Raw genomic sequence first — 27,107 nt, forward strand, 5'->3', positions numbered from 1 at the left:
CACTCTGCCTAAAAATCAGGTCGGGAATGGTGAAATAAATTGACTTTTGTGAACTCCTGCTCAGCCCTTGGAGGCCTCTGGGGGCTCCTCAGGAGCAGAGGAGTCAGCAAAGCCTTGGGGTGGATCCTGTTTGCCTTTCCTGGTGTCTCCTGAGGACACAGCCTCTCAAGGCTGGGAGATAAATTACTCGGATCACTTAACAGCAGCTGAAAAAAAACCCAAAAACCAACCCAAAAACCAACTCACTGAGTCAGGTTTGGACACAGCAAAGTGTTTTTTCAAATGAAAAGCTGAGAGGGAAGGAGCTGCTGGACAGAGGAGGAGTAGCTGAGGAATAGAAGAGAAGGAAGAGTGACACTTGTAAGGAACTCTTAATAAAAGATGAACACTAAGGATCTGTGGGGAAAAAAGAGCAAAAATACCTCGAAAAGCAATGGGAAAGATGAGATTAATTATTGTCAGGGACAGCTTAGCAGAATCCCAGATGGCATGAGGAGGGAAATCTGGCTTTTCCAATACTCCAGGGCAGGTGCCAGTCTTAAAGAACCTTTTTCAGAGCCAATTCCGGGATGTTCTCAGCAGACAACTTGGTTTTTTGCAGCTGCACTGAAGAGCCCCGAAATCTCCAACCCCTTGGAGGCTGCCAGGGCTGCCACCGAGCAGTCCCTGTGCTCTGGGGAAAAAATCACGAGGTTTGGGTTAGTTTGTTTGTTTGTTTTAAAGCACAACGCTCCCCCCTTTTTGCTGTCTCAGAGCTCGCAGGGCACACAAGACCCAGGGCAAAGTTTTCCGGACTTAAAGAGGAGCAGAGGACCGGGATCTCGGCAGAGCTTCCCCCGGGACGCAGGAGGAGCTCTGGATCCTCCCCTTGGCACTTCCCCAGCTCCTTCCCACCCTTCCCTCTTGGACACCCGAGGCTCTGCAGGCAGCTGGAGCTCCTCGACCCCCCCAGGAGTATGGGTAAGAGATCCACCCGGAGGATCCCGATGGGATCTGCTGCTTCTTGGCTCCGATCCTGCCCTCTGGAGCTGCCGGTGGGGCTTGGGCTGGGCAGGAGGGACGCGGGGCTGAACTTGAACCTTTCACCTCACTGTTAAAAGCTTTATTTCTGGAATCTAAAGGAAACCCCTGGGGTTTCAAAGGAGGATCCGTAAAGCTGTCAGTAAGTGCTGACATTAAATGTCTCTTTTAGCAGCTACAAAGGGGAGTGAAAGTTTGGAGCCGGGGTTGTTGGTGAACGTGAGTTGGGAAGGAAGGTTCTGGGAAGCTGAAGAACCAGAATTCGATCTTTTTGCCTCTGTTTTTTTGGGTTTTTATGATTTTTTTTTTGGTGCTAGACCGAGTAATTATTTTTACGGACTTTCACTCGTGGCTGCAGGGACAGGAAATGGAGGGAGGGGCCTGAAATAGCTGGGAGCTTTTAGCCCGAGGATGTAAAATCAGAGTGTGTGCTGGGGAACGCTGCTCCTGTGCCGCTCTGCAGAGCAGGGGGAGGCTGTAGAGCTCAGTCAAGAAGAAAAACCCCTTAGTGCAGAGGCAAAAGGAATGATCCTGACTCAGCAGAAGCTCCTTGGTTCATCTGCCTGGGGTGAATGAGCACCTTTTGTAAGTACCTTTTGCTTTTGGAAGTGCTGGCGGTGCCGTGGTGTCAGTTTTGCTTCTCTTTTGAAGCCCTTGGAGGTGTTTGTTGGTTTGAGGCTGTGCTGGCTCGGGTGGTGTTAAAATAAAATTCACCTGAGAGCTTGGAGGCTCCACACAGGGTCAGCTGCCAGGTGCCTGGGGGATCTGGAACGTGATAAATAGTCTGAGAGTGTTTAACGAGGGATTATTAACGTGGCAACGTAAATATTGTTGTTAACACTTTGCTACAAGATGGTGCAAATCACACGTTCACCAGGAAAACCTTTTGTATGCACAACATCATCAGCAGAGCTCTTCAGGCTGTGGCATACAAGGGTTCAGGGTAAGTGTTTGAAGGGGATCAGAGGGAAAGGAGGAAAAAAAAAAAAGATCTTTATGGAAAAAAAGGAAGAGAAAACGTTCATCATCTTGCTGTGTGTTTGCTCTGGGAAACAATTTGGCACAAGTAATCTTGTTCTCAAAGTAATTTGCAGAAAGCTGCATTTGCAATGCTAATTAAGCTGTGGTCTAATGCACACTGAGTTCCTGCTAATTTAGGTGATTGAGGAAATTGGAATAAAGTTTCAGTGATGGCTCAGGCAGAAATGGAACAAAACGAGCTTCGGGTTTGGTGTTTCTGCTCACAAAGGATGGGAAATGAAACCCAAAGTACTAAATTACTCTTCCTGAGGAGACCCAGTTTGTGAAGTCAGGAGCTTCCACCTGCAGATTGCTGGAAGGATTTTGCCTTCAAAGAATGGGCACTGGAGCTGCCACTGGATTCAAAAATCTTCAATTTGTGTCATTCTGGAAAAAAAAACAAACCCCAAAGTTGCTAGAAACTTCTCTTTTTAAACATCAGAGCACAAACTTATCTGCTTTGCTTGGTTTTATTACAGACTTTGAGGTCTGGAGGGCATTGCTTCTGCCAACATGGATTTCCCTTGGTGTTGTCCTGAAGAAAGGTGGAATTTGGGTTTTCACAGCTGGAATTTGGGTTTTCACAGCTGGAATTTGGGTTTTCACAGCTGGAATTCTGAGTTTTCAGCAGCTCCAGAGCAGAACCTCCCAGCACTGTGGCAGGGGCTCAGCCTCCCAGCACCTGCCCAGCTCTCTAAAAGCAGATTTATGTGTGCCAGTTCAACCTAGAAACCTGCAGCATGTTGTCACTGCCCCTTAAAGCAATGTTTCAGGGTAATGTTTTCTTCTGGCCAACACTTTGAGGGATTCAATCCTCAGCCTGTGTGTTCTGTTGGCTCTCTCAGAGGAATCACAGGGCACCAGGCTGCTTTAAGGTGATTTTCTCTTAGGTGTTGACCAGGAGCCAAACTGATACAGAGGGAGCCAACTTCCTCTTCTCTCTGGTCACCTGCAGCCTCCCCTCTTACCCCAGCTGTAAATCCTTCTACAATAACCATTTCTGCAGCATTTATATGCAGAAAAAAAAGTCTGGAGGTGCTCCAGAAGTAATGAAATGGGTTGTTCAGATTGGGCAATCTGTCTCCTTACTCCTCTGGCAGTGATTCAGCAGCTCTCTGTGAAACATTTAACACAATTTTCTTAAATCCCAGATCTTTGTCACATATAAATGTGCTTTAAAACTGTGTGGCTGAGCTCCTTGAAGTGAAGGCCCCAATTTCCCCTTCGTTTTGAGCACAGGGTGTCAGACTTTGTGTATTTTCAGAAACTCAAGTAACCTGAGCACTCCCTGGAGTCAAGTGTTTGGCAGTGTCAGAACTGGAGCTCAGCTTTGCCAATCCCTGAATGCAATGTCCTCTCAGAGAGGTTTTTTTGAAATAATTTGGAGATTAAAAGAACTTTTTTTTCTTTTTTTTTTTCCCCTCTCCAATCAGCCAAATGTGGAGGATGTGGTCCAGGATATGCAACTCCTCTGGATGCCATGAAAGGCAAGTACTGGAACATCTTCTCTAGCTCCAAGCCATCAAGAAATTAATTGTTTTCAAATTAGCTGAAGACCAGGACAACACCTTCCAGAGTGGCTCATGGATTAGCAAGGCCAAAACAGGAATACTGAGGCCCAGCTTCTTGGGAGGAATCAGTTTACAGATGGATGGAATCATAGAATCATAGAATGGGCTGGGTTGGAAGGGACCTCAGAGATCATCAGCTCCAACCCTTGATCCACTCCCCCCGTGGTTCCCAGCCCATGGCACTCAGTGCCACATCCAGGCTCTTTGGAAAGATCTCCAGACACGGAGAATCCACTCCTTCCCTGGGCAGCCCATTCCAATGCCTGATCACCCTCTCCAGAAAGAAATTCTTTCTCATCTCCAACCTAAACCTCCCCTGGCACAACTTGAGACCCTGCCCTCTTGTCTTGCTGAGAGTTGCCTGGGAAAAGAGCCCAACCCCCCCCTGGCTCCAACCTCCTTTCAGGGAGTTGCAGAGAGTGATGAGGTCTCCCCTGAGCCTCCTCTTCTCCAGCCTCAACACCCCCAGCTCCCTCAGCCCTTCCTCACAGCAATTCTGCTGGATCCCTTCACAGCCTCCTTGCTCTTCTCTGGACCTGCTCCAGCACCTCAAGCTCCTTCCTGAGCTGAGGGGCCCAGAACTGGACACAGGACTCAAGCTGTGGCCTCCCCAGAGCTGAGCACAGGGGCAGAATCCCTTCCCTGGACCTGCTGGCCACGCTGTTCCTGAGCCAGCCCAGGATGCCATTGGCCTTCTTGGCCACCTGGGCACACTGCTGGCTCCTGTTCAGCTTCCTGGCAATCCAGACTCCCAGCTCCCTTTCTGCCACTCTGTGCCCAGCCTGGAGCTCCCCATGGGGTTGTTGTGTTGAACCTCATCCCATTGGGATCATCCCAACTCTCCAACCTCTCCAGGTCCCTCTGCAGAGCCCTCCTGCCTTCCAGCTGATCCACACTTCCCCCCAGCTTGGTGTCATCTGTGAATTTATTAATTGTGGACTCAATCCCCTCATCTAAATCATCAATATTACAGCAATTGCAGGGAATATTTGTAACAATGATTTCTTTTCATGCATTAAAGAAGATTTTTGCCTCAAAAGGTCCCCGGGAGGAGATTGTGTACCTGCCTTGTGTCTACAGGAACACAGGGATTGAGAAGCCTGACTACCTGGCCACTGTGGATGTTGACCCCAAGTCTCCACACTATTGCCAGGTACCTGGGTGTGGGGTGGCTCTGGTGCTCCCTGGGTGATGAACATTGGGGTTCACATCATCATTTTCAAGTAGATACTTGTGGAACCAACCAAATCCTCTGCTGTTTTTCTCATGAGGTTCCTCAAAGCTAATAAATATATCTTATTAGTCTCCAGACACTCAGGACATTTTTGTGCTTAGTGTTTTAATAGTTCTTTTTGCAGCACTGTTCCACTGAGTATTAAGCTCTAATAATTCTACACATTAGGCATTATAAATCTAATCCATTTACTTGATAAATGGGAAGCTGGAGGTACTTATACAGATCCATACCATACACCAGATCCACAATGCCACTGTGACTGTCCTTGAGCTGCCCACTTTGTCACTGCACTTGGACAAGCAGTGCTGGTGTGACACAAACTGCAGCAAAGTTAAATTCTGATCTCCATCAGAATGTCCCAACTTCCTTCTCCCAGCTCCAGCTCTGCATATCTCAGCCTGAACCTGCTTCCTGAATAACAAACAGCAGTTCCCTTCTGCTCTTTATTAATTTATGCTTTGACACAAAGACCCATCCCTTTGCCTAGGGGGAAAAAACTATTCCAGACTGAATCTTGAGTTTCTGGATCCCTGACTTTGCAGGTGATCCATCGCCTGCCCATGCCAAACCTGAGGGATGAGCTCCATCATTCTGGGTGGAATGCCTGCAGCAGCTGCTTTGGGGATGCCACAAAGAAAAGGAATCATCTGATTCTACCCAGTCTGATCTCTTCTCGAGTTTATGTGGTGGATGTGGGGACAGACCTGAGAGCTCCTAGGATCCATAAGGTAGATTTTGGGTGGCTTTTTGGGATTTCTTTTATTTTGACCACGTGACAGTGATTGTAGGGATCCCAACCTCTAATTAGCACGATGCTTTCCCCCCTCTGAACTGCTGGTACCTCAGTGAGAGCTGATGCCTGGACACTGCCCAAGTGATGTTTGTGCCACTGGTACTAATTAAACACAGACATTAGTGGCTCAGCCATGCATGAGTTAAGCTGATCCTCAACATTCACCTCTTGCTGTTGAGAGGAGCAAATACCTGTCAGGGTTGGGACTGTGGGGAGAGCAGAAAGCAGGAGGTGGCAGGTGCTCAAAAGCCCAAAAGCAGAACAATTCCCCTTCCATACAGCCCTTCCTTCCTCACTCTTTGAAACTCCAGCTCCCAGGGGTGGATCTGGAGCTCTGTAGTGATCTCTGAGGAGGTGACTGTGGCTGTGTGTGGACTCATATTTCAGATTGTGGAGCCAGTGGAGTTATTCTGGAAGGGCAACGTGGCTAATCCTCACACCTCTCACTGTCTGGGCAGTGGTGACATCTTAATCAGCTGCTTGGGAGACCCTTCTGGCAATGGAAAAGGTATTCACCCCCTTGCTTGCTCTGGAAAAGTATTTGTGGGATAGAGGTATCACATTCCCAAGGTACAGGCTGCACAGAAACCCACTGACACATCTCACTTGGCTCCCCTCAGCATGGGGCAAGGAAAGTTGGCTTTCATCTGGATCAGCTCAGTGGTTATGAGAGGGGCAGGAAAGCTTCTGGTGCCAACCTCTCCCTGTCTAAGGAAAAGGAAGCCTTTCAAAGCTAATCCAGGTTGCATTTCCTATTTTAATAGTTTCAAGGATTCTTGCCTATAGCTTTTGTTACCTCTTTGGGTGTAAAATGCCTGACATCTAAAGAGAAATGGCAGCTGTGAGGAGAAATCCCCTCCAGGTGGGGAGTGGTGAGCCCTGCTCCTTCTCACAGGGTCCTTACACACAGGGCTGCATTTGGCAGCACGTTTGGAAAACAGGCATTTAAATATGAAGGTGCTGTTAATGTGAATGTCTTCAAGCAGTTTCCTTCTGTTTCTGTGTCAGGTGGCTTTGTGTTGCTGGATGGAGAGACCTTTGAAGTGAAAGGAAATTGGGAGAAGGGGGGAAAGGTTCCCAGCCTGGGTTACGACTTCTGGTACCAGCCACGACACAATGTCCTGCTGAGCACAGAATGGGGAGTCCCCAAAATCCTGGCAGATGGGTTTAACCCAGCTGATGTAGAGAAAGGTGAGGGAGCATTTGTTTAAACTCTCCAAAGTGATTTCTTTGTTGAAATAATCCCTTCTGCACTCACTCATGTCTGACCTGATCCATCAGGGCATTACGGCCGCTGCATTAATGTGTGGGACTGGAGCACCCACACCCACATTCAGTCAATTGACTTAGGGAAGGGCTCCATCCCTCTGGAAATTCGATTCCTTCACAACCCAGATGCTGCAGAAGGGTTTGTTGGCTGTGCTCTGAGTGGGGGAGTGCACCGGTTCTACAAGACTGAGGTAAATCCTGAAAACCACAGCAAACACAGCAGCTCAGAGCTGGTTGTGGCAGAAATCCACCCCTCGCTTGGGAAAACAGTAGAATTTGGTTTAAAAACCAAAAAAGGCTCCTAATTCCAGTCTAATTCTATCTGCTCCCACCTCCCCTGCCTCCACAGTCACTTGTTGATCATTTCAATCATGGTTAATGAATTGTGAAAGTACTGAAGAGGGGAAGGTCTTGCCAGTGATGAGAACGTTAATGATCACTTGGACACCAGGCAGTCTGACAGACACTTGCAGTGAGGAGGTAGCTGCAGCTTGGGCTCAACAGCGAGTTGGTCAACAAACATTTATCAACTGGCAGCTGATGAGAAGGTGTGAAAGTTGCCAGCAGTGCCAGGCTGGGTTGCCTGCTGCAACCCAAGAGGAGGGAAGGTGGTGGTGGGGTGATGGAATGAAGAGTAGAGCTGTTGCCTTTTGGAGAGGGAGCTGGGGACAGCCAGGACACCAAGTGCAGGTGAGCAGGCTTGAGTTCTGGGGTGTTGTTGCAGGGTTTGATCATTAAGATTCTCCCTGGCAGTACAGTCACCATCCTCACCCCTTGGTAACGTTTCTCTGCAGGACCTGGTAAATAAATAGCACTGTTTGTTTCTCCTCCCTCTGCCAGGCATGACAGAGGTGACAATAATGCTGTGATCTCTCCTGTGCCTTCTGCAGAAAGGGGACTGGGCAGCAGAGAAGGTGATACAAGTACCCAGCAAGAAGGTGCAAGGATGGCTTCTCCCTGACATGCCTGGTTAGTGTCAGCATGTTTGGCAAAGAGATGGAGTGTTGTCCTCTTTGGTCCCTTAGTACAGTGAAGCTTTTTGCAAAGTCTTACCCTAAAATGACAAACATTTCCCTTGTGAAATACTCAATTTTGAGTTCTCTGTGTAGCCAAAGTAACCTTGCTCCTGAGCCACAGAGCAGGAGATGACCAGACCTCTGCTCCCACTCTGCTCAGTGCTTGAGCTCCGTTTCTGCAGAAAAATACTCAGAGTTTGGGTCTTTCAGCAGGAGCTCACAGCACTCAGGAGTGTTCAGGGGGCTCTGGTGGAGCCTCAGCTGCCCTGGAGGAGGTGCTGAGCTCCCAAGAGGGACTGAGTTTGTTCAGCCCTTATCTTAATGCATTGTCCTGAGGGTCCTCTGACTGGAACACTGGAAGGCAACAGACTCATGGTCTTGTTTGTTGCTGGTGCTGTCTGTTTCCTGACTTTGTTCTTGAATATTACCTTGCAGGTCTCATTACTGATATCCTCATCTCCCTGGATGACAGGTTCCTGTACTTCAGCAACTGGCTGCACGGAGACATCCGCCAGTATGACATCTCCAACACCTGCAAGGCCAAGCTGGTGGGACAGGTGAGCCTTTTTTTTTTCTTTTTAAAGGAGAAAATGACAATTTACTTGTGCTTGAGAATTGTCCCAATATTGCTCCTGTGTTCCCTGGGCAGCCAGTGCCTGCTCTCACCCCTTCCCTTGGTTGCAGGTGTTTCTGGGAGGCAGCATCACCAGAGGTGGGCCTGTCACTGTAGTGGAGGACAAAGAATTGAAGTCTCAGCCAGAGCCATTTGTGATCAAAGTATGTTTTCCTAATGCTCTGCTAATTATAATCCCTTTGGAAATGTCCCCCCACACCTCAGACAAATACACAACATCTACAGCTGTGGCTCAGGTAGTTGGTGTCTGGCTTGCAGCCTGGGCAGGTGGAGCTGGTAAATCCTGGTAAGTGCTCTGGGTCCCTGGTGGGATGGGACAAGCTGTTCAGCTGTCCCCAGGCCTGTGTAAGAACACCTTGCCTGCTGCTGTCAGCTGGCTGATGGCACAGGAGTGCAGTGTATGTTCCTCACACTCTGAGGCTCTCCCAGCACCTGATGGCTGAAGCACTAAGCCAGCTCCTTCTGCTCTGGGTGTGTGCTCGTTCCATGAATCAAGTGGAACTCATCTCACGTGGCTTCAAGGCTCCCTGTTAGTAAGGAATAAATCTGAATAAATCTGAATAACTCTGTGCTCTGCCCAAACCAGGGGATTTGCTGCCCCAGTGGCAAGGAGTTCAGAGTGCTTGGTGCAGAACTGCTGTGCTGGTTTCTGTCTCCTTGCTGTTGCATTTCTCTTTTGTTCACCCTTGTCAGCAGCTTGTCTTGAGCTCCTTGTCACCATTTCAGGGGAAGAGGGTGCAAGGGGGACCTCAGATGCTTCAGCTGAGCTTGGATGGGAAGAGGTTGTATGTCACCACCTCCCTCTACAGTGGCTGGGACAAGCAGTTCTACCCAGACCTTGTCAAGTAAGGAAACTTTGGTGAAGGAGGATGAAGGAGAAGCCCACGGTCAGGAGTTCTTTCTGCTGGGGGCTGCACACACAGTTTGTTGAAATCCTGATCTGTTGGGAAGTGGGTGCAGAAAGCAGTGAGCAGGGCCAAGCCTCCTGGAGTCCATGGTACCTCAAACTGCTTCTGGGTAGATCAGCACGAGTTTGTTTGGGGTGTTAAAGACAGGAGATGATGATCCAGGTGGCCACAGGAGGGCACAGTGCAGCTTGGCTGTTCTTTCATGTGTAACAACCACTAATTCTTATCCATTGCTAATTGGAGGCTACAGGGGCAATGAAACTCACAGTTGAGACCTGCTCAGGCTCAGTTGGAATCTGGAATTCTTTCCATCTTCTGTTAAATGAAGACAAATTCCACCCAAACGTGGAAGAGGAGCAACAAATACGAATTCTTTTCCCAATATCTCTTTTTTCTTGTCTCTTTTTCAGGGAAGGCTCTGTTATGCTGCAGATCGATGTGGATACTGAAAGAGGTGGATTGGAAGTGAATAAAAACTTCCTAGTGGATTTTGGGAAGGAGCCTGATGGACCTGTCCTAGCTCATGAGATTCGTTACCCTGGTGGAGACAGTACTTCTGATATCTGGATGTGATTGTTGCCTGGAGAGGGTTTTGGGTTGGTTTTCCTTTTTTTTTTTTTTTTCCTCTTTTTCCTCCTCCCTCTTTTCTGCCTCTCTGGATCTGTTGCTTTCCCTCCTGTGTCCATTGCGGGGCTCTGCTGCTTCCTGCTCAGCTTCAGCCTTGCCAGCTGCAGGGATGACATCAGCAATGTCAGATTTTATCATCAAGCTTCCATTCTCTGCTTACTCCTCTGCCCAAGATATTTGCAGCCAGGCTTTGAGAGCTCAGGTCTGTGTTTGTGGGCTGCTGCCTCGGGGTCTCTCTGAACTACACAAGTAGCTCTGTCAGGATCTTGTCATTCCAGGTGCTTTCTAACCAGCCTCAGCCCGACTAAGATCTTTGGTGTTAAATGAAGTAGAAGATCCTGTGGATGACCACAGGAGGGCACAGTGGAATTTGCCTCCTTCACAAGTGACCACTTCCTGGGCTCCCTCATTCTCTGCTATCTGGGGTTGCAGATTCAGTTATGTTTTTGCTGCCAGCACATATCCAAGATGTGTCTCTACCAGAAGGAAAGTCTATGTGTAGTATTTTCAGGAAGTGCAGGAACACAACAAGATGTTTTATATCTCAGTTATTAATGGGAAAGTTAAAGAATGGAGAAAAGTTTGTCCTTAAGTAAAGCCAAAGCAGTTGTGATGAGAGTTACCATTAATAAAAAACCCTTTTTCTTTTTGGTCTGCTGCCTTGAGCTCTCTACTTCTCTGGTGAGAGAAGCTGGAGGGAAGTGCCTTGTTATACACTGAGAAGTGTCAACTGAATCCTTGGAGTGCAGCCTGAAGTGTTTGGGTCAGCTGCTCGGTGTCTGTGTTCTGTCTCCACCCGTGGAGCAAAGTCAGCCCCCTTTGATTCCAGTTTTTGGGAGGTTGGAGTGTGACCTGCAGGGCTGGTAGGGACGTTTCAGGAGCACTGTTTGTGGCTGTCTCCAGGCAGAGGCAATGGTGATGACAACATGGCACTGCTGTTGACAAAGCCTGTTGGTTTGGGGCAGAAATAGAGCAAATAGTTGCCAGGTTTCTCTACAAGAAGAATATTTGGAGCCTGGAAGAATGCACACACACACACACACACAGAGAAAACCTGAACCAGGGAAGATAATTTCTACCAGAAGCTTCCAGGAAGGCTCAGAGGCACCTCTGCACAATCCAGGTCCTGTCTTAGAGATCTTCCAACCCCCTGATCTTATCACTAAACCACTGGAGCCATTTCTGGTCCAGTGAAATAAATTCAAAAAAGCTTTAGTGAAATAAGCAAACACGAAGATGCAGCTGATGCAAAGAGCCATTTTATTCGTGTTTCAAGCAGAACGAGAGCAAAGCAGTGTCAGGAGCAGGCACCTCTTCTCAAAATAAAGCATTTCCCACTCCTGGGCTGGGAGCAAACCCACCTGGCAGGTGCCCAGGGAGCCCCAGGGCTCTGGTGCCCGGGGAAGCCCATCCAGGAGGGGCCTGGCTGAAGAGCAGCCCCTCAGCCCACCTGGGAACATCACTTTCTGCCAAGAGGGGGGTTTTGCATCCTGCCCAGCTCTGGCTGGGAGCCACTGCCCCGGGGCCGTGCTGGCTGAGCCCTGCCCAGCCCTGGCTTTGCCCTGCAAAGAGCCAAACCCAGAAGGTGCCGCCTGTCCTGCCCACTGCTCTGCCCCAACCACACCCGCACCAGGAGGCTGAGGGAGCTCTGCAGCTCAGCCCAGCAGAAATCCAGACTGCAGCAAGGGATGGGGACCCCCAACCCAGCCACCCCGCGCCCTTTCCTAATGGCTGCACTACAGGAGAGAGAGGAGCAGGAGGAAGAGAGAGGAGGAGGAGGAGGAGGAGGAGCAGGGAGTCCTCCCCGGGGCGCCTAGTGCTGGGTCTCAGTGGTGGCATCTCCAGTAGGGAAGTGGATTTCGTGGGCAAGGCAAGGCCCGTTGGGCTCCTTTCCAAAATCCACCAGGAAGTTCTTGTTGACGGTCAGGCCTCCCTTCTGAGTGTCCACATCAATCTGCAGCAGGGCAGAGCCTTCCCTGCCAGGGGACAAGAGCGCAGCTGTGACCCACCAGCAAGCCCTGCTCCTCTGCAGGAGATCCTGCCCTTCAGCCTCCAGCTCCTCCCCAAGGAAGAGCCTTTCTCCTGCCCAAGCTGCGGGGATGCTCTGAGGACAACCTGTCCCTGAGGAGCTCTGTGCCCCTGCAGCCCCCGCCCCAGGGGCCTTTCCCCTTCCCAGCAGAGGGACCACCCAGGCCCAGGGGAGGCCCCTTTCCTCCCAGAGGCTTCTTACTTGACCAGGTTGGGGTAGAACTGCTTGTCCCAGGTGCTGTAGAAGGAGTTGGTGACGTAGAGCCTCTTGCCATCCAAGCTCAGCTGGAGTTTACAAGGGCCGCCGTACACTCGCTTGCACTGCGGGCACAGCAGAGAGCGGGGAGGTTACGGCTGTGCTGCCCCCGGAGAGGAGAGAGGGGACAGAGCAGGGACAGAGGAGGGGACAAAGGAGGGGACAGAGCAGGGGACAGAGGAGAGGACAGAGGAGGGGACAGAGGAGGCGACGGGAGAGAGGACAGAGGAGGGGACAAAGGAGGGGACAGAGCAGAGGACAAAGGAGGGGACAGAAGAGGGGACAGAGGAGGGGACAAAGGAGGGGACAGAGCAGAGGACAAAGGAGGGGACAGGGAGCCAGGGGCCCAAGGCCACCCGGGGGCAAAGGGGACACAGAACCCACCTTGACCACCAAGGGCTCCGGCTGGCTCTTGAGCTCTTCGTCCCTGCAGACGGTCACGGGTCCGCAGCGGAGGAGGAGGCCTCCCACAAAGACCTGCAGAGAGCCCGTGCAGACACCTTGCCTTGTCACCCAGCCACCCCCAGCTCCTGCTGAGCAGCCCAGCACTGCTGCCCCTTCTGCTCCTGCCTTACCTGTCCCACCAGACGGGGCTTGCAGTGCTTGGAGAGCTCATACTGGCGGATGTCTCCGTGGAACCAGTTGCTGAGGTACAGGTACTTGTCGTCCGGAGAGATGACGAGGTCGACGGTAAAGGCTGCAGGGCAGAGAAAGCAGGAGCTCCATGGAGGGCACAGGAACCAGGAGCTCCAGAGGAGCCAAAGGAACCAGGAGCTCCAGGGAAGGCACAGGAACCAGGAGCTCCAGAGGAGGCAGCACCCACAGAAATCCCTCCTGGCACCCAGCCCCAGCTCCCAGGTGGTGCCTGCAGGACAGGAGCCCCTCGGGCCCTCCGACAAAGCTTCCCTGGGCTCTGTCAGGAAAAGGGAACCAGCTCCTCAGGGCAGACCAACCTGGCATCTTGGGCAGAATCCATCCCGTGACGTCCTTGGCCGGGATGCGGATCACCTCTTCTACTGCCCAGTTGTCTCTCTGCAGCAGAGACACAGCCTTCTAGCACGGCCCTCCCAAGCAGGGATGGGTTCTGCCCTCTCCACACGCCTCCTCCTTGCTCTCTGGTGCCCCAAATTCCCCCGGCACCTCTCCCCATCCCCCCGGGGCTCCCTGCTCTCCCCTGATGCCCGCACAGCACTCGCCTCGCACTTGTAGATGCGGTAAATGACCCCGCTGAGGGCGCAGGCGACGAATCCCTCGGCAGCGTCGGGGTTGTGGAGGAATTTCACACTGATGGGCAAAGAGTCCTCGCCCAGGTCAAAGCACTGCGTGAGGCTGCGGCAGGACAAGTTCCACACGTTCAGGCGGCGCCCGTAGACCCCTGAGGAAAAGGAAAACCGAGTCAGGAGAAGGGGGCTGGGAACCCCCTGCCCAGAACGCCGCTCAGATGGGCAGAGCTCTGCCCGTGCCCTCCCTCTGCCCGCACCCACAGCCTCCCCCACCTCGCTGCCTCTGCACCTCCAGCCCTCTCCCCTCACCTTTCTTCAAGTCCTCGGGGCGAAACCCACGTCCTGCGATCCTGGGGACGGCTCCGGCGCTGCTGACCAGAACGTTGTGGCGTGCCTGGTACCAGAAGTCGTACCCAGTGGGGGGCACCTCGCTCTCGTGTTCCCAGTTGCCCTTCAGCTCAAAGGTCTCTCCGTCCAGCACGATAAATCCACCTGGGGCACACAAGGGGCACGCGTGACAAATCCCATACCCACTGCCCTGCCCACCCTCCTCCAGGGAGCTCTCCCAGGGCACAGCACCTTTGCCATGGCCAGCGGCATCCCCCGAGTTGGCAATCAGGATATCGCCGTTGGGCAGAGTGCGAGGGACGTTCAGGTATCCTTTGTTACACGTCCAGAAGACATCCACGGGCTCAATGGTCTGAAAGAAGGTGACACACACCCTGCAGCCTCCACCTGCTCAGCCCAGCCCACGCTCCCTGGCGGAGCCTTTGGCCAGCAGAGACTTCGGAACATCTCCGAGGCTTGCAGGAACTTTCTTCCCACAACTCCCCCTTCCTAGAGCTTCCTCCTCGTCCTTGGAGAGCAGCACAGACCCCTCTGGGCTCCCCTCTACACAGAGCACAAGAAGACAGCAAGACCTGAGAGCTTGTGTGTCCCCCTGACTGTTGTGGGGGCAGCTCTGGGGGCAGACACTGCCTGAGGGAATCGTGTACAGAGAGAGAAGGCAGTGAGGATCGGGGCCCTCCTGGGTCTGAGCAGGAGAGAGCTGAGATGGAAACGTGGCCCCGCTCTCTCAAATCAGGGTGGAGGAAGAGAAGAGGAAGAGAGAACCCTTCTTCCTTGGGGTGTTATTCCAGAAGCACCAGTTCCCAACTCCTTCCCAGAACCTTGTCTTTGAATCACCTCCGCCATACCTTGTACAGCCTGGGAGTCCGGCACTGGGAACCCACATCCACCACGTAAATGCGGGAAGAAATCAAAGAGGGAAGAACCAGCTTGCTCCATTTCCTTGTGGCATTGTCAGGGCAGGTGCTGCCAGTGCTCCACCCCGAGGCATGCAGCTCGTCCTTGAGGTTGGGCACGGGCAGGCGGTGGATCACCTAGGCAGCCAAGGCAGAGTTAGGGTTCACTCGGGGAGGGGGCAGAAACGGGGACCCTAATGCTGGTAGATGGTTCTGTCCTGGTGCCTTCACTGGACTTCACTGGAGCCTCAGGGAGGAGGGCACTGGACTGGGCACTGGCCAATGCTCTTTGTCAGTGAACTGTGTGCAGCTGAGAGATCTGGAGATTCTGTCAAGAGTTTCTCACCTCTTGCTTGTAAAATTCAAAGTGTCTGTGAAGAGGTTGGGGTTGGCAGCTTGGCAAACGTGGTGTGGGCTGCTCTGCAAACTCCTTACAGAAGTGGAGTTCAAAATGTGTTAAAAACTTTCCGAAGGGTTTTTTCTGCTAATGCCTTTCATGTAGTAATGCAGAGGTTGTACCCCTGATGAATATAACCTGACTTTGCAGCCTGCAGAGAGAGGTAAATGCTGGTGTCCCCTCTGAGGGTGACAACGGATGGGTTGGGACGGGACAGAGCCCCACAGAACATCTCTGAAAATTCTGCACAACAGAAACATGCTGAACTCTGCACAAGTGCTGGAGACCCTCAACCACCTGGGTCACTCAGGGACCATTTTCAGCCACTGACAGGGTGATTCAGAGCACGTGCTCAAAAGCTCACTAGCAGATGCTCTGGAAGTGAGTTGGGAAGTGAGTCAGAGCCAACTTGTCCCCAGGACACAGAGATGGAGATGATTCAACTGGAGCCAGGCACACGGAGGACAGTGGGAAGAGAGCAGGGAGGTGAGGTTCCTAACAGACAGTCCTGCCTCACACATAACACAAAAAGCAGCCCTGCCATGACAAAACTCACAAGAGGTGTCCCAGGACATGAAGAGGCAAAGGGCAAAGAGTCAGGGCAGGGTGGGTGAGACAGGAAGATGCAGGAAGCCAAGAAGGCAGAAACAGCCTGAAGACCAGAGTGGTGATCAAGCAATCTGATTGTCCCCAGCAAAAAGAGTGAAAATCCTGAATCTGGGGGTACCGTGAAGCACCGAGACAGCATCTACACACCATTCCAACCAAAAAACAGTCAAGAGAGGGGTACCTGTCCAAAGGATGGAGAGCAGGTGTTGAGGTCAACGGTGGCCAGGAAGTCAGGCTGGTCGATGCCCGTCTCCCTGTAGGTGCAGGTCACGTAGGCAACCTCCTCTCTGGGAGCTGGGGGCACAGAAAACTCCTGTTAAAACATGCCAGGAAGCAGGCAGAAAGGAGAGGAAAAGCTTCTACAGGCTCTGGGCTTGGATCAACTTGGAGGAGCTGTCTGGAGGCTGTGACCTTCCTCCTTGGGCACTGCCAGCTGCCCAAGCCTGGTTCTGTTACTGCCCCAGCAGCAAGGGAACAGCACGTGTGGATCTCCATGGAGCCACAGTTTTCTCCCCGTGGGAGAAGGGACTCGGCACCCGCCGGTCACTAACGGAGCCCTGCGCTGACACCGAGCTCTTGGCCAAACTCTCCCGTTCCACAAGATGCTCCAGAGGACTTGCCTTTCACAGGCTCCGGGCAGCTGGGGTACTCGTAGCACTGAACTCTACATCTGTCTGGGGGGAGAAGAAGAGAGGAATAAAGTCAGAAACAGCCACGGCATGAAAAGTGTCTGTGCAGGAGGGGTAGGACCCGCTCAGGTCCCTCCTGCATCCCCTGAGCCCCTCACCCATCCCCTCCCCAGCAGCAGAGGAGCAGAGGGAGGAGAGAAAGAGAGAGAGAGAGAGAGAGAGGGAGCTGCCTCCAAGAACCAGCTCCCCACTGGGGGTCGAGCCTGGAAAAGAAGTCTCTAGGTGGTCCTGGGGCTGAGGGTGGGATGTCTGGAGGCTCCAGGCAGTGTCTGGAGCCAGATGCAGCTGGAGCTGCCGGGCGGGAGCTGCCGCGGGTTGCGGGGAGGCTGCCGAGTGTCTCTTACCCATGCTGAAGGCTTCTGCTTGGGTCTCCTCAAGAGCAGAGGTGCTGGAAGTGGAGGTGCAGCTGTCTGCCTGGCTGGAGTGGGTTGTGTAGTGCCCAGGCTGCTCTCAGGGGCCTTATATCCCAGGCACAGGGGTGGGGGCAGAGAGCAAGCGGCCAAGGGAGGAGCCATGGATCCCAACTTTTGGGAGGTGCCGACCAGCGCTGTGGCTGCTTTCCGCCTTGCCAGCCACCAATCTAGAGGAGAAATCTGCTGGGCCAGGCAGGTAATTTCCTTAAAGACAACCTCCCGTATCTGATCCTGGGGCTCTGGTGATTCCCACTGGCATGTCTTCAGCTCCGGAGGCCTCCGTCTCCCAGCCAAGGCACAAGCTCCTCAGAGCCATCCCCCATGTCCAGGCTCCTGCCATACAAATGTGCAGGGGATGCAAATTCCACAGGAGGGATGAGAAGCCCAGACAGATAAGTGACCCCACCAGCAGCCTCCTGGAGATCACAAGGTTTGACCATACAGAGGCCACCAAAGGCTCCTCGGGAAGGGGGACCCTGAGCTGAAGACATCATGGGCTCCCTGGATCATCTCAGGAAACACCAGGGACCATGGGCATCTCATCTTGCTCATCACTCCACTGTGCAGCTCCCATTCCAGGCCCCAATACTATGGGATGCCTGGCACAGAGTGGATGAAGTTGGAGTAAACTGCCAGGAAACACCAACAGAAACAGCAGTGGTCTCTGTTAAAGGTTTTGGAGGGATCCATTTTGGAAGAAAGGTTCTGTCCTGAGCTCATGACCCAGGCTGCCCCCTAAAGCAAAAAGAGAGCACCAAGTGCTCTGGAACATGAGTGAGTTTCTTGTGGAAGAAGTCCTCAATCAACGGGGAAAAGACACAGGATAAGAAATTGCTCCACGGGGTAATGTGGAAATATCTGACAGTGCCATTGAAGAAGCCCTTGGGAGATCTCTATCAGGAGAGAGGACAGCCCATCCTGCTGAGCTGTAATTAATGGCTCTCTGCTTCCAGAGGGGCACTTCAGATGTGCCACTGGTGGACATGGGAGCAGCCTGACACCAGTGCCCAGGTTCAGCACTTTCTCAGCTGATCAGTGCACTCCCCAGGGGCAGGTGGGCTCCGTTTCCCCAGTGCTTTGTTTCAGGCAGAAGAAAAGGAAAATAATGTCTTTTTGATGCAGGCTCCTTTTGCTGCCTTTCACAAAGAGCAGAAATCTCCATTCCCAGGCTGGCAGGAGGCATGGCCTGAACTCCAGACAGTGTGGACCTGAGGATGCTCCAGTGAAGGATGGGACTGCTGGGGGTTGCAGCCACAGCTCTGGCCCCGTGGCTGAGACAGGCAAAAGGTAGAGCAGAACCTGGCACAGAGCAGCCCATCTTCCCCCTACTCAGACCAAAAGTGGGGCTCAGAGCATCACAGCTGATCTGCAGTGGCAGGGAGAGCAGCCAGCCCCAGGAAGCATCAGGAGCTCCTGCTCCATCAGGGGCAGTTTCAGGTGTCACGATGTGCATGTCTCACTGCACCTTCTTCTTCTTGCACCTGCACACCTGCTAATTAAAAACTTCATTAGTCTTCCTCCCATTAACCACGTTTGCTGGTCATCTCCTTTGGCTTTTTTTGGTGAAGCCTTTGGCATCCCTCACAAAACCAAGCTGTGGGGCGTAGAGTTTTCTAATTAAAGGTGATAGCAGGGAGGATAAGAGCAGGCTCAGCAGCACCAACCAGCAGGTGATGGTTGGTGGAGAACAGAGTCAGCGTGGTCTGCTCTCACCCCACACCAGCTCCGTGGGCAGGAAGTGCTGGGAAGCTGTGACATGGAGGAGCAATCAGGGGCTTCACGGGACAGCCCATGCTGAGGTGGCAACTCCTCCCCTCCTCCCTGCCATCTCTCCCAACCCTGATGGGGAAGAACATGCTGTACTTTGGATAATGGGCAAGAGGGGGTGATGCAACCCGGTGCAGACTGGCACAGCTCACAACACCCGAGCGAGAACCAGCAGAAGATGCCAGCAGAGGTGTGTGGGGTCCCAGACCTTCCCAGGCTCCACATCTCCCCAGCGCTTCCCTCTGCTCCAGACCCTTCCCCTCTTCAGGAGCAGAAGGAAAACCACAGCATCCAGCCCTGGTGTCAATACCAGCACAATTTGCCACCTCAAAGAGCAGGAGCGAAGCTTGGAGGTTAATTTACAAGCTGCTGATGTAGTGTGGGAAGCTTAACAAAGCTGAGTGTTAACTTCTTCAAGATGTGGCCTGGGGAGTGCGACGGGAGCCCCCAGAGCTCTGCACCTTGGTGTTTACTGCCTCACAACCCTGCCCTGCAGGGAGGGTGATTACAAGCAGCTGTGGGGCTTGGTGATGTTCTGAAGCAAGGCTGTCCCGTGAAGCCCCTGATTGCTCCTCCATGTCACAGCTTCCCAGCACTTCCTGCCCACGGAGCTGGTGTGGGGTGAGAGCAGACCACGCTGACTCTGTTCTCCACCAACCATCACCTGCTGGTTGGTGCTGCTGAGCCTGCTCTTATCCTCCCTGCTATCACCTTTAATTAGAAAACTCTACGCCCCACAGCTTGGTTTTGTGAGGGATGCCAAAGACGTCACCAAAAAAAAGCCAAAGGAGATGACCAGCAAACGTGGTTAATGGGAGGAAGACTAATGAAGTTTTTAATTAGCAGGTGTGCAAGGTGGAAGAAGAGGGTGCAGTGAGACATGCACATCGTGACACCTGAAACTGCCCCTGATGGAGCAGGAGCTCCTCAGCCCCAGACACTTGGGCTCTTGTGAACACGGGTGGGTTCCAGTGGGAGGAACCAGAGTGCTGAGGGGCTGCAGGCCTGGGCTGAAGCTGTCCCAGGCAAAGAACACCCAAAGCCTCTGTGCTGTATTTTACAGAATATTTACAGTATTTACAGGTTTTAGCAGCTCCTGCCACATCTCTGCAGTCAGAGCTCCCTGCTGCAGGGCTGGGATGTGCAAACTCCTGCAGGAGCAGCGCCTCAGGTCCTGATCAGAAGCACATGTCCAGAAAATAAACTCCTTTGAGAACTTCTGTAAAAGTAAAAGCTATGCCTGGTCTTAACCCAAGGGGAGAAATCTAGCAATTTCACAGCTGAAGCACATTGATAGAGGGGGGACAGAGGACAGGGGACAGGGACAGCCACAAGTGAGGTTACCCCTGCCCAGGATCTCATCTTCTTTCATAGTCAACACCGTAAGGCTTTGAGTTACTCCTCAGTGTGCTTTCTCCTTTCATCCATAACACTGATTTACACCTTCTGCTTGCTTTCTAGTGAACCTCAATGTCCCTGGGACCCAGCTTGTCAGTGAACAACCATCCCTGGAGTGGTGGCATCCCTGGAGTGGTGGCATGGAGGTCTCAGGCTGTGGCAGGGAATGACCCCTCTCTGCCTTTGGGTTGTGCCCAGAAACTGCTGAGAGATGGATTTCTGCTAAACAAGGAGTTCTCCCACTGCAGCACTTTGATGCTCCTTGCTCACAGAAAAGACCAAGTGTTTGGCTGCTCCTGAGTCCAGCACTTTAAAGTGGACTTTAAAGTGCTGGAAGTCATTTAATTACAGCCCTAATGAGATGGGCTAAGCTGTCCTCTCTTCTGATAGAGATCTCCCAAGGACTTCTCTAATGGCTCTGTCAGATATTTCTGCATTCCTCCGTGGAGCAATTACTTATCCAGTGTAATTTCCCCACTGATTGAGGAGTTCTTCCACAAGATCTGATACTTGCACACATTCCACAGCACTTGATGTTTTCTTGTTGCTTTAGCTTTGGCAGCTGGTGGCATCCAGGGACATGGTGATCTCAGGAGACCCTTCTTCCAAAATGCTTCTCTCCCACACCTCAGTCCCTTTCATGGGGGTCTCTGCAATTCCCCTGAGTGTTTTGTAGCAGTTGAGTCCACCCTGGTGCCAGGCACTGTGCAGAGCTGGTGCCTGCCGGGGAGCCTTGGTGTTCATTGACCCCCAGAGTGCTGGGGGAGTGAGGAGATGCAGCTCAGAAAATCCTCACTTTCTAAGTGCTGCCCCAGCAAGGGCACAGATTGTGTTTCCTTGGGCACCCATTTCCAGCTCAATGGTTTTTCTGGCTCTTCAGAAGAAGTCAACAGTTAACTTGAAGCTCTTTCTGGCAGAGGCCCCTCTGGACCTGGCTTGCACAGCCCTCAGACAGAGAGGTGCCCTCTGCCAGGGTCCCCCTTCCCGAGGAGCCTTTGGTGGCCTCTGTATGGTCAAACCTTGTGATCTCCAGGAGGCTGCTGGTGGGGTCACTTATCTGTCTGGGCTTCTCATCCCTCCTGTGGAATTTGCATCCCCTGCACATTTGTATGGCAGGAGCCTGGACATGGGGGATGGCTCTGAGGAGCTTGTGCCTTGGCTGGGAGACGGAGGCCTCCGGAGCTGAAGACATGCCAGTGGGAATCACCAGAGCCCCAGGATCAGATACGGGAGGTTGTCTTTAAGGAAATTACCTGCCTGGCCCAGCAGATTTCTCCTCTAGATTGGTGGCTGGCAAGGCGGAAAGCAGCCACAGCGCTGGTCGGCACCTCCCAAAAGTTGGGATCCATGGCTCCTCCCTTGGCCGCTTGCTCTCTGCCCCCACCCCTGTGCCTGGGATATAAGGCCCCTGAGAGCAGCCTGGGCACTACACAACCCACTCCAGCCAGGCAGACAGCTGCACCTCCACTTCCAGCACCTCTGCTCTTGAGGAGACCCAAGCAGAAGCCTTCAGCATGGGTAAGAGACACTCGGCAGCCTCCCCGCAACCCGCGGCAGCTCCCGCCCGGCAGCTCCAGCTGCATCTGGCTCCAGACACTGCCTGGAGCCTCCAGACATCCCACCCTCAGCCCCAGGACCACCTGGAGACTTCTTTTCCAGGCTCGACCCCCAGTGGGGAGCTGGTTCTTGGAGGCAGCTCCCTCTCTCTCTCTTTCTCTCCTCCCTCTGTTCCTCTGCTGCTGGGGAGGGGATGGGTGAGGGGCTCAGGGGATGCAGGAGGGACCTGAGCGGGTCCTACCCCTCCTGCACAGACACTTTTCATGCCGTGGCTGTTTCTGACTTTATTCCTCTCTTCTTCTCCCCCCAGACAGATGTAGAGTTCAGTGCTACGAGTACCCCAGCTGCCCGGAGCCTGTGAAAGGCAAGTCCTCTGGAGCATCTTGTGGAACGGGAGAGTTTGGCCAAGAGCTCGGTGTCAGCGCAGGGCTCCGTTAGTGACCGGCGGGTGCCGAGTCCCTTCTCCCACGGGGAGAAAACTGTGGCTCCATGGAGATCCACACGTGCTGTTCCCTTGCTGCTGGGGCAGTAACAGAACCAGGCTTGGGCAGCTGGCAGTGCCCAAGGAGGAAGGTCACAGCCTCCAGACAGCTCCTCCAAGTTGATCCAAGCCCAGAGCCTGTAGAAGCTTTTCCTCTCCTTTCTGCCTGCTTCCTGGCATGTTTTAACAGGAGTTTTCTGTGCCCCCAGCTCCCAGAGAGGAGGTTGCCTACGTGACCTGCACCTACAGGGAGACGGGCATCGACCAGCCTGACTTCCTGGCCACCGTTGACCTCAACCCCTGCTCTCCAACCTATGGACAGGTACCCCTCTCTTGACTGTGTTGTAGTTGAGCTGGTGACCAGCTGGCTCCAGGTGACAGACCCATGACATTGACTCTTGTCCATTCCATCTTCCGTGCATCTTTGCACTGATCAGTCCCGTTTCAGCATTAACATTTCCAGAGATCCCTTTGGGTCAGGTGTTGTTTCAAAGTCGTGGGTGGCAATCGAGTCCCTGTTAAGCCCCCGAGTGAACCCTAACTCTGCCTTGGCTGCCTAGGTGATCCACCGCCTGCCCGTGCCCAACCTCAAGGACGAGCTGCATGCCTCGGGGTGGAGCACTGGCAGCACCTGCCCTGACAATGCCACAAGGAAATGGAGCAAGCTGGTTCTTCCCTCTTTGATTTCTTCCCGCATTTACGTGGTGGATGTGGGTTCCCAGTGCCGGACTCCCAGGCTGTACAAGGTATGGCGGAGGTGATTCAAAGACAAGGTTCTGGGAAGGAGTTGGGAACTGGTGCTTCTGGAATAACACCCCAAGGAAGAAGGGTTCTCTCTTCCTCTTCTCTTCCTCCACCCTGATTTGAGAGAGCGGGGCCACGTTTCCATCTCAGCTCTCTCCTGCTCAGACCCAGGAGGGCCCCGATCCTCACTGCCTTCTCTCTCTGTACACGATTCCCTCAGGCAGTGTCTGCCCCCAGAGCTGCCCCCACAACAGTCAGGGGGACACACAAGCTCTCAGGTCTTGCTGTCTTCTTGTGCTCTGTGTAGAGGGGAGCCCAGCGGGGTCTGTGCTGCTCTCCAAGGACGAGGAGAAAGCTCTAGGAAGGGGGAGTTGTGGGAAGAAAGTTCCTGCAAGCCTCGGAGATGTTCCGAAGTCTCTGCTGGCCAAAGGCTCCGCCAGGGAGCGTGGGCTGGGCTGAGCAGGTGGAGGCTGCAGGGTGTGTGTCACCTTCTTTCAGACCATTGAGCCCGTGGATGTCTTCTGGACGTGTAACAAAGGATACCTGAACGTCCCTCGCACTCTGCCCAACGGCGATATCCTGATTGCCAACTCGGGGGATGCCGCTGGCCATGGCAAAGGTGCTGTGCCCTGGGAGAGCTCCCTGGAGGAGGGTGGGCAGGGCAGTGGGTATGGGATTTGTCACGCGTGCCCCTTGTGTGCCCCAGGTGGATTTATCGTGCTGGACGGAGAGACCTTTGAGCTGAAGGGCAACTGGGAACACGAGAGCGAGGTGCCCCCCACTGGGTACGACTTCTGGTACCAGGCACGCCACAACGTTCTGGTCAGCAGCGCCGGAGCCGTCCCCAGGATCGCAGGACGTGGGTTTCGCCCCGAGGACTTGAAGAAAGGTGAGGGGAGAGGGCTGGAGGTGCAGAGGCAGCGAGGTGGGGGAGGCTGTGGGTGCGGGCAGAGGGAGGGCACGGGCAGAGCTCTGCCCATCTGAGCGGCGTTCTGGGCAGGGGTTCCCAGCCCCCCTCTCCTGACTCGGTTTTCCTTTTCCTCAGGGGTCTACGGGCGCCGCCTGAACGTGTGGAACTTGTCCTGCCGCAGCCTCACGCAGTGCTTTGACCTGGGCGAGGACTCTTTGCCCATCAGTGTGAAATTCCTCCACAACCCCGACGCTGCCGCGGGATTCGTCGCCTGCGCCCTCAGCGGGGTCATTTACCGCATCTACAAGTGCGAGGCGAGTGCTGTGCGGGCATCAGGGGAGAGCAGGGAGCCCCGGGGGGATGGGGAGAGGTGCCGGGGGAATTTGGGGCACCAGAGAGCAAGGAGGAGGCGTGTGGAGAGGGCAGAACCCATCCCTGCTTGGGAGGGCCGTGCTAGAAGGCTGTGTCTCTGCTGCAGAGAGACAACTGGGCAGTAGAAGAGGTGATCCGCATCCCGGCCAAGGACGTCACGGGATGGATTCTGCCCAAGATGCCAGGTTGGTCTGCCCTGAGGAGCTGGTTACCTTTTCCTGGCAGAGCCCAGGGAAGCTTTGTCGGAGGGCCCGAGGGGCTCCTGTCCTGCAGGCACCACCTGGGAGCTGGGGCTGGGTGCCAGGAGGGATTTCTGTGGGTGCTGCCTCCTCTGGAGCTCCTGGTTCCTGTGCCTTCCCTGGAGCTCCTGGTTCCTGTGCCCTCCATGGAGCTCCTGCTTTCTCTGCCCTGCAGCCTTTACCGTCGACCTCGTCATCTCTCCGGACGACAAGTACCTGTACCTCAGCAACTGGTTCCACGGAGACATCCGCCAGTATGAGCTCTCCAAGCACTGCAAGCCCCGTCTGGTGGGACAGGTAAGGCAGGAGCAGAAGGGGCAGCAGTGCTGGGCTGCTCAGCAGGAGCTGGGGGTGGCTGGGTGACAAGGCAAGGTGTCTGCACGGGCTCTCTGCAGGTCTTTGTGGGAGGCCTCCTCCTCCGCTGCGGACCCGTGACCGTCTGCAGGGACGAAGAGCTCAAGAGCCAGCCGGAGCCCTTGGTGGTCAAGGTGGGTTCTGTGTCCCCTTTGTCCCCGGGTGGCCTTGGGCCCGTGGCTCCCTCTGTACCCTGCTCTGTCCCCTCCTGTGTTCCCTGCTCTGTCCCCTCCTCTGTCCCCTCTCCTGTCCTCTTCTCTGTCCCCTCCTCTGTCCCCTACTCTGTCCCCTCTGTCCCTGCTCTGTCCCCTCCTGTGTTCCCTGCTCTGTCCCCTCCTCTGTCTCCTCTTCTGTCCCCTCCTTTGTCCCCTCCTCTGTCCCTGCTCTGTCCCCTCCTCTGTCCCCTCCTCTGTCCTCTCCTCTGCCCCCTGCTCTGTCCCCTCTTCTGTTCCCTGCTCTGTCCCCTCCTCTGTCCCCTCTCCTGTCCCCTCTCTCCTCTCCGGGGGCAGCACAGCCGTAACCTCCCCGCTCTCTGCTGTGCCCGCAGTGCAAGCGAGTGTACGGCGGCCCTTGTAAACTCCAGCTGAGCTTGGATGGCAAGAGGCTCTACGTCACCAACTCCTTCTACAGCACCTGGGACAAGCAGTTCTACCCCAACCTGGTCAAGTAAGAAGCCTCTGGGAGGAAAGGGGCCTCCCCTGGGCCTGGGTGGTCCCTCTGCTGGGAAGGGGAAAGGCCCCTGGGGCGGGGGCTGCAGGGGCACAGAGCTCCTCAGGGACAGATTGTCCTCAGAGCATCCCCGCAGCTTGGGCAGGAGAAAGGCTCTTCCTTGGGGAGGAGCTGGAGGCTGAAGGGCAGGATCTCCTGCAGAGGAGCAGGGCTTGCTGGTGGGTCACAGCTGCGCTCTTGTCCCCTGGCAGGGAAGGCTCTGCCCTGCTGCAGATTGATGTGGACACTCAGAAGGGAGGCCTGACCGTCAACAAGAACTTCCTGGTGGATTTTGGAAAGGAGCCCAACGGGCCTTGCCTTGCCCACGAAATCCACTTCTCTACTGGAGATTCCACCACTGATATCCTGGCCTAGGCGCCCCGGGGAGGACTCCCTGCTCCTCCTCCTCCTCCTCCTCCTCTCTCTTCCTCCTGCTCCTCTCTCTCCTGTAGTGCAGCCATTAGGAAAGGGCGCGGGGTGGCTGGGTTGGGGGTCCCCATCCCTTGCTGCAGTCTGGATTTCTGCTGGGCTGAGCTGCAGAGCTCCCTCAGCCTCCTGGTGCGGGTGTGGTTGGGGCAGAGCAGTGGGCAGGACAGGCGGCACCTTCTGGCTTTGGCTCTTTGCAGGGCAAAGCCAGGGCTGGGCAGGGCTCAGCCAGCACGGCCCCGGGGCAGTGGCTCCCAGCCAGAGCTGGGCAGGATGCAAAACCCCCCTCTTGGCAGAAAGTGATGTTCCCAGGTGGGCTGAGGGGCTGCTCTTCAGCCAGGCCCCTCCTGGATGGGCTTCCCCAGGCACCAGAGCCCTGGGGCTCCCTGGGCACCTGCCGGGTGGGTTTGCTCCCAGCCCAGGAGTGGGAAATGCTTTATTTTGAGAAGAGGTGCCTGCTCCTGACACTGCTTTGCTCTCGTTCTGCTTGAAACACGAATAAAATGGCTCTTTGCATCAGCTGCATCTTCACGTGTCTTGCTTCCCTGAAGCTTCCCAGAGTTTTTTTCATCAGTGGTTAATGCTTAGGGTCAGGGGTTTGGAAATCCCTACAGCCAGACCTCTGGTTGACCAGGGGTGCCTCTGAGTCTTCCTGAACCCCTCTTTCCCTCAGACAGGAACACGTGTGGCAGCTGTGTGGCTGCAGCAAAGACATTTCTCTGGATGCCATTCCCGTGGCAGGGAGCTCAGTGCTCACCTGTGGATCCGGGAATGTCGGAGTCACTCAGTGGCCACAGAGACTGAAATGCATGAAGCAAGATTTGTTTGCAGTTGGGTGAGAAATCCTGATGCAGCGAAGCAGAACTACCCAAGTCTGGGTTTTCTCTGAGCAGGACCTCCTGTTTGCCCTTGCAATAAACCAGAGGTATCCTGCCTCAGGATGCCCAGCATCCTCCTGGCCATTTCTTGTTCCCCTGTTAGCAAGTTTTACCCCTTTGCATCACCTGTCTGCTGAGCTCCTGTGGAGCTGGGGCTGGTGGCTTTGTTGCTTTGACACCCAGAAAACACAAAGTAAAAAGGAACAAGGAGGTGAACACGGGGGTTTTTTTGGCCAGAAAGCGTTTTATTTTCTCAGTCTACTGAAGCCCTGGGACACTTCTAGGCAGATTAATGCTTTCCTGGTATTTTTCATTTATT

The 27,107-nt window shown here is 54.0% G+C and overlaps 3 protein-coding genes across 7 annotated transcripts; 2 read left to right on the forward strand and 1 right to left on the reverse strand.

Annotated features, from left to right (window-relative positions):
- Positions 1–777: 777 nt before the first annotated feature.
- SELENBP1 (selenium binding protein 1) lies at positions 778–10,747 on the forward strand. 5 transcript variants are annotated; one of them, XM_030465028.1, is made up of 12 exons: positions 779–960; positions 3,474–3,527; positions 4,652–4,764; positions 5,391–5,576; positions 6,029–6,149; positions 6,650–6,832; positions 6,923–7,101; positions 7,801–7,879; positions 8,362–8,483; positions 8,611–8,703; positions 9,287–9,405; positions 9,879–10,747. In XM_030465028.1, exons 1-12 carry the CDS (start codon positions 957–959, stop codon positions 10,039–10,041), a joined length of 1,416 nt encoding a protein of 471 aa, XP_030320888.1. In that variant the 5' UTR covers positions 779–956; the 3' UTR covers positions 10,042–10,747. The 5 variants fall into 5 exon arrangements, with proteins under 5 accessions (XP_030320889.1, XP_030320888.1, XP_030320890.1 ...); XM_030465031.1 differs by lacking the exon at positions 779–960 and adding an exon at positions 1,144–1,162; XM_008504577.2 differs by lacking the exon at positions 779–960 and adding an exon at positions 2,855–2,915.
- A 1,062-nt stretch (positions 10,748–11,809) lies between these two features.
- Positions 11,810–16,889, reverse strand: LOC103538268 (methanethiol oxidase-like). The gene is made up of 12 exons (XM_030464968.1): positions 16,886–16,889; positions 16,473–16,526; positions 16,034–16,146; positions 14,799–14,984; positions 14,182–14,302; positions 13,912–14,094; positions 13,572–13,754; positions 13,333–13,407; positions 12,955–13,076; positions 12,764–12,856; positions 12,326–12,444; positions 11,810–12,071 (listed from the first exon to the last, which is right to left on the reverse strand). The coding sequence occupies exons 1-12, from the start codon at positions 16,887–16,889 to the stop codon at positions 11,909–11,911; spliced, it is 1,416 nt and encodes a 471-aa protein (XP_030320828.1). The 3' UTR covers positions 11,810–11,908.
- Positions 16,890–21,633: 4,744 nt separating this feature from the next.
- On the forward strand, positions 21,634–25,859 carry LOC103538270 (methanethiol oxidase). The gene is made up of 12 exons (XM_030464969.1): positions 21,634–21,637; positions 21,987–22,040; positions 22,367–22,479; positions 22,718–22,903; positions 23,400–23,520; positions 23,608–23,790; positions 23,947–24,129; positions 24,294–24,368; positions 24,598–24,719; positions 24,818–24,910; positions 25,324–25,442; positions 25,697–25,859. Exons 1-12 carry the CDS (start codon positions 21,634–21,636, stop codon positions 25,857–25,859), a joined length of 1,416 nt encoding a protein of 471 aa, XP_030320829.1.
- The last annotated feature ends 1,248 nt before the right edge of the window (positions 25,860–27,107 follow it).

Source organism: Calypte anna, chromosome 25 (genome assembly GCF_003957555.1).
Source record: "Calypte anna isolate BGI_N300 chromosome 25, bCalAnn1_v1.p, whole genome shotgun sequence".
NCBI classification, from domain to species: domain Eukaryota; kingdom Metazoa; phylum Chordata; class Aves; order Apodiformes; family Trochilidae; genus Calypte; species Calypte anna.

Bases quoted from the DNA above. Each gene is read 5' to 3' on its own strand.
- LOC103538268 (XM_030464968.1), bottom strand. The intron at 16,147-16,472 runs GCAAGTCCTCTG...CTGTGCCCCCAG, and splicing joins CTGCCCGGAGCCTGTGAAAG to CTCCCAGAGAGGAGGTTGCC. The intron at 12,857-12,954 runs GTAAGGCAGGAG...GGCTCTCTGCAG, and splicing joins AGCCCCGTCTGGTGGGACAG to GTCTTTGTGGGAGGCCTCCT.
- LOC103538270 (XM_030464969.1), top strand. The intron at 22,480-22,717 runs GTACCCCTCTCT...TTGGCTGCCTAG, and splicing joins GCTCTCCAACCTATGGACAG to GTGATCCACCGCCTGCCCGT. The intron at 25,443-25,696 runs GTAAGAAGCCTC...GTCCCCTGGCAG, and splicing joins TTCTACCCCAACCTGGTCAA to GGAAGGCTCTGCCCTGCTGC.
- SELENBP1 (XM_030465028.1), top strand. The intron at 6,833-6,922 runs GTGAGGGAGCAT...CTGATCCATCAG, and splicing joins CCCAGCTGATGTAGAGAAAG to GGCATTACGGCCGCTGCATT. The intron at 9,406-9,878 runs GTAAGGAAACTT...TCTCTTTTTCAG, and splicing joins TTCTACCCAGACCTTGTCAA to GGAAGGCTCTGTTATGCTGC.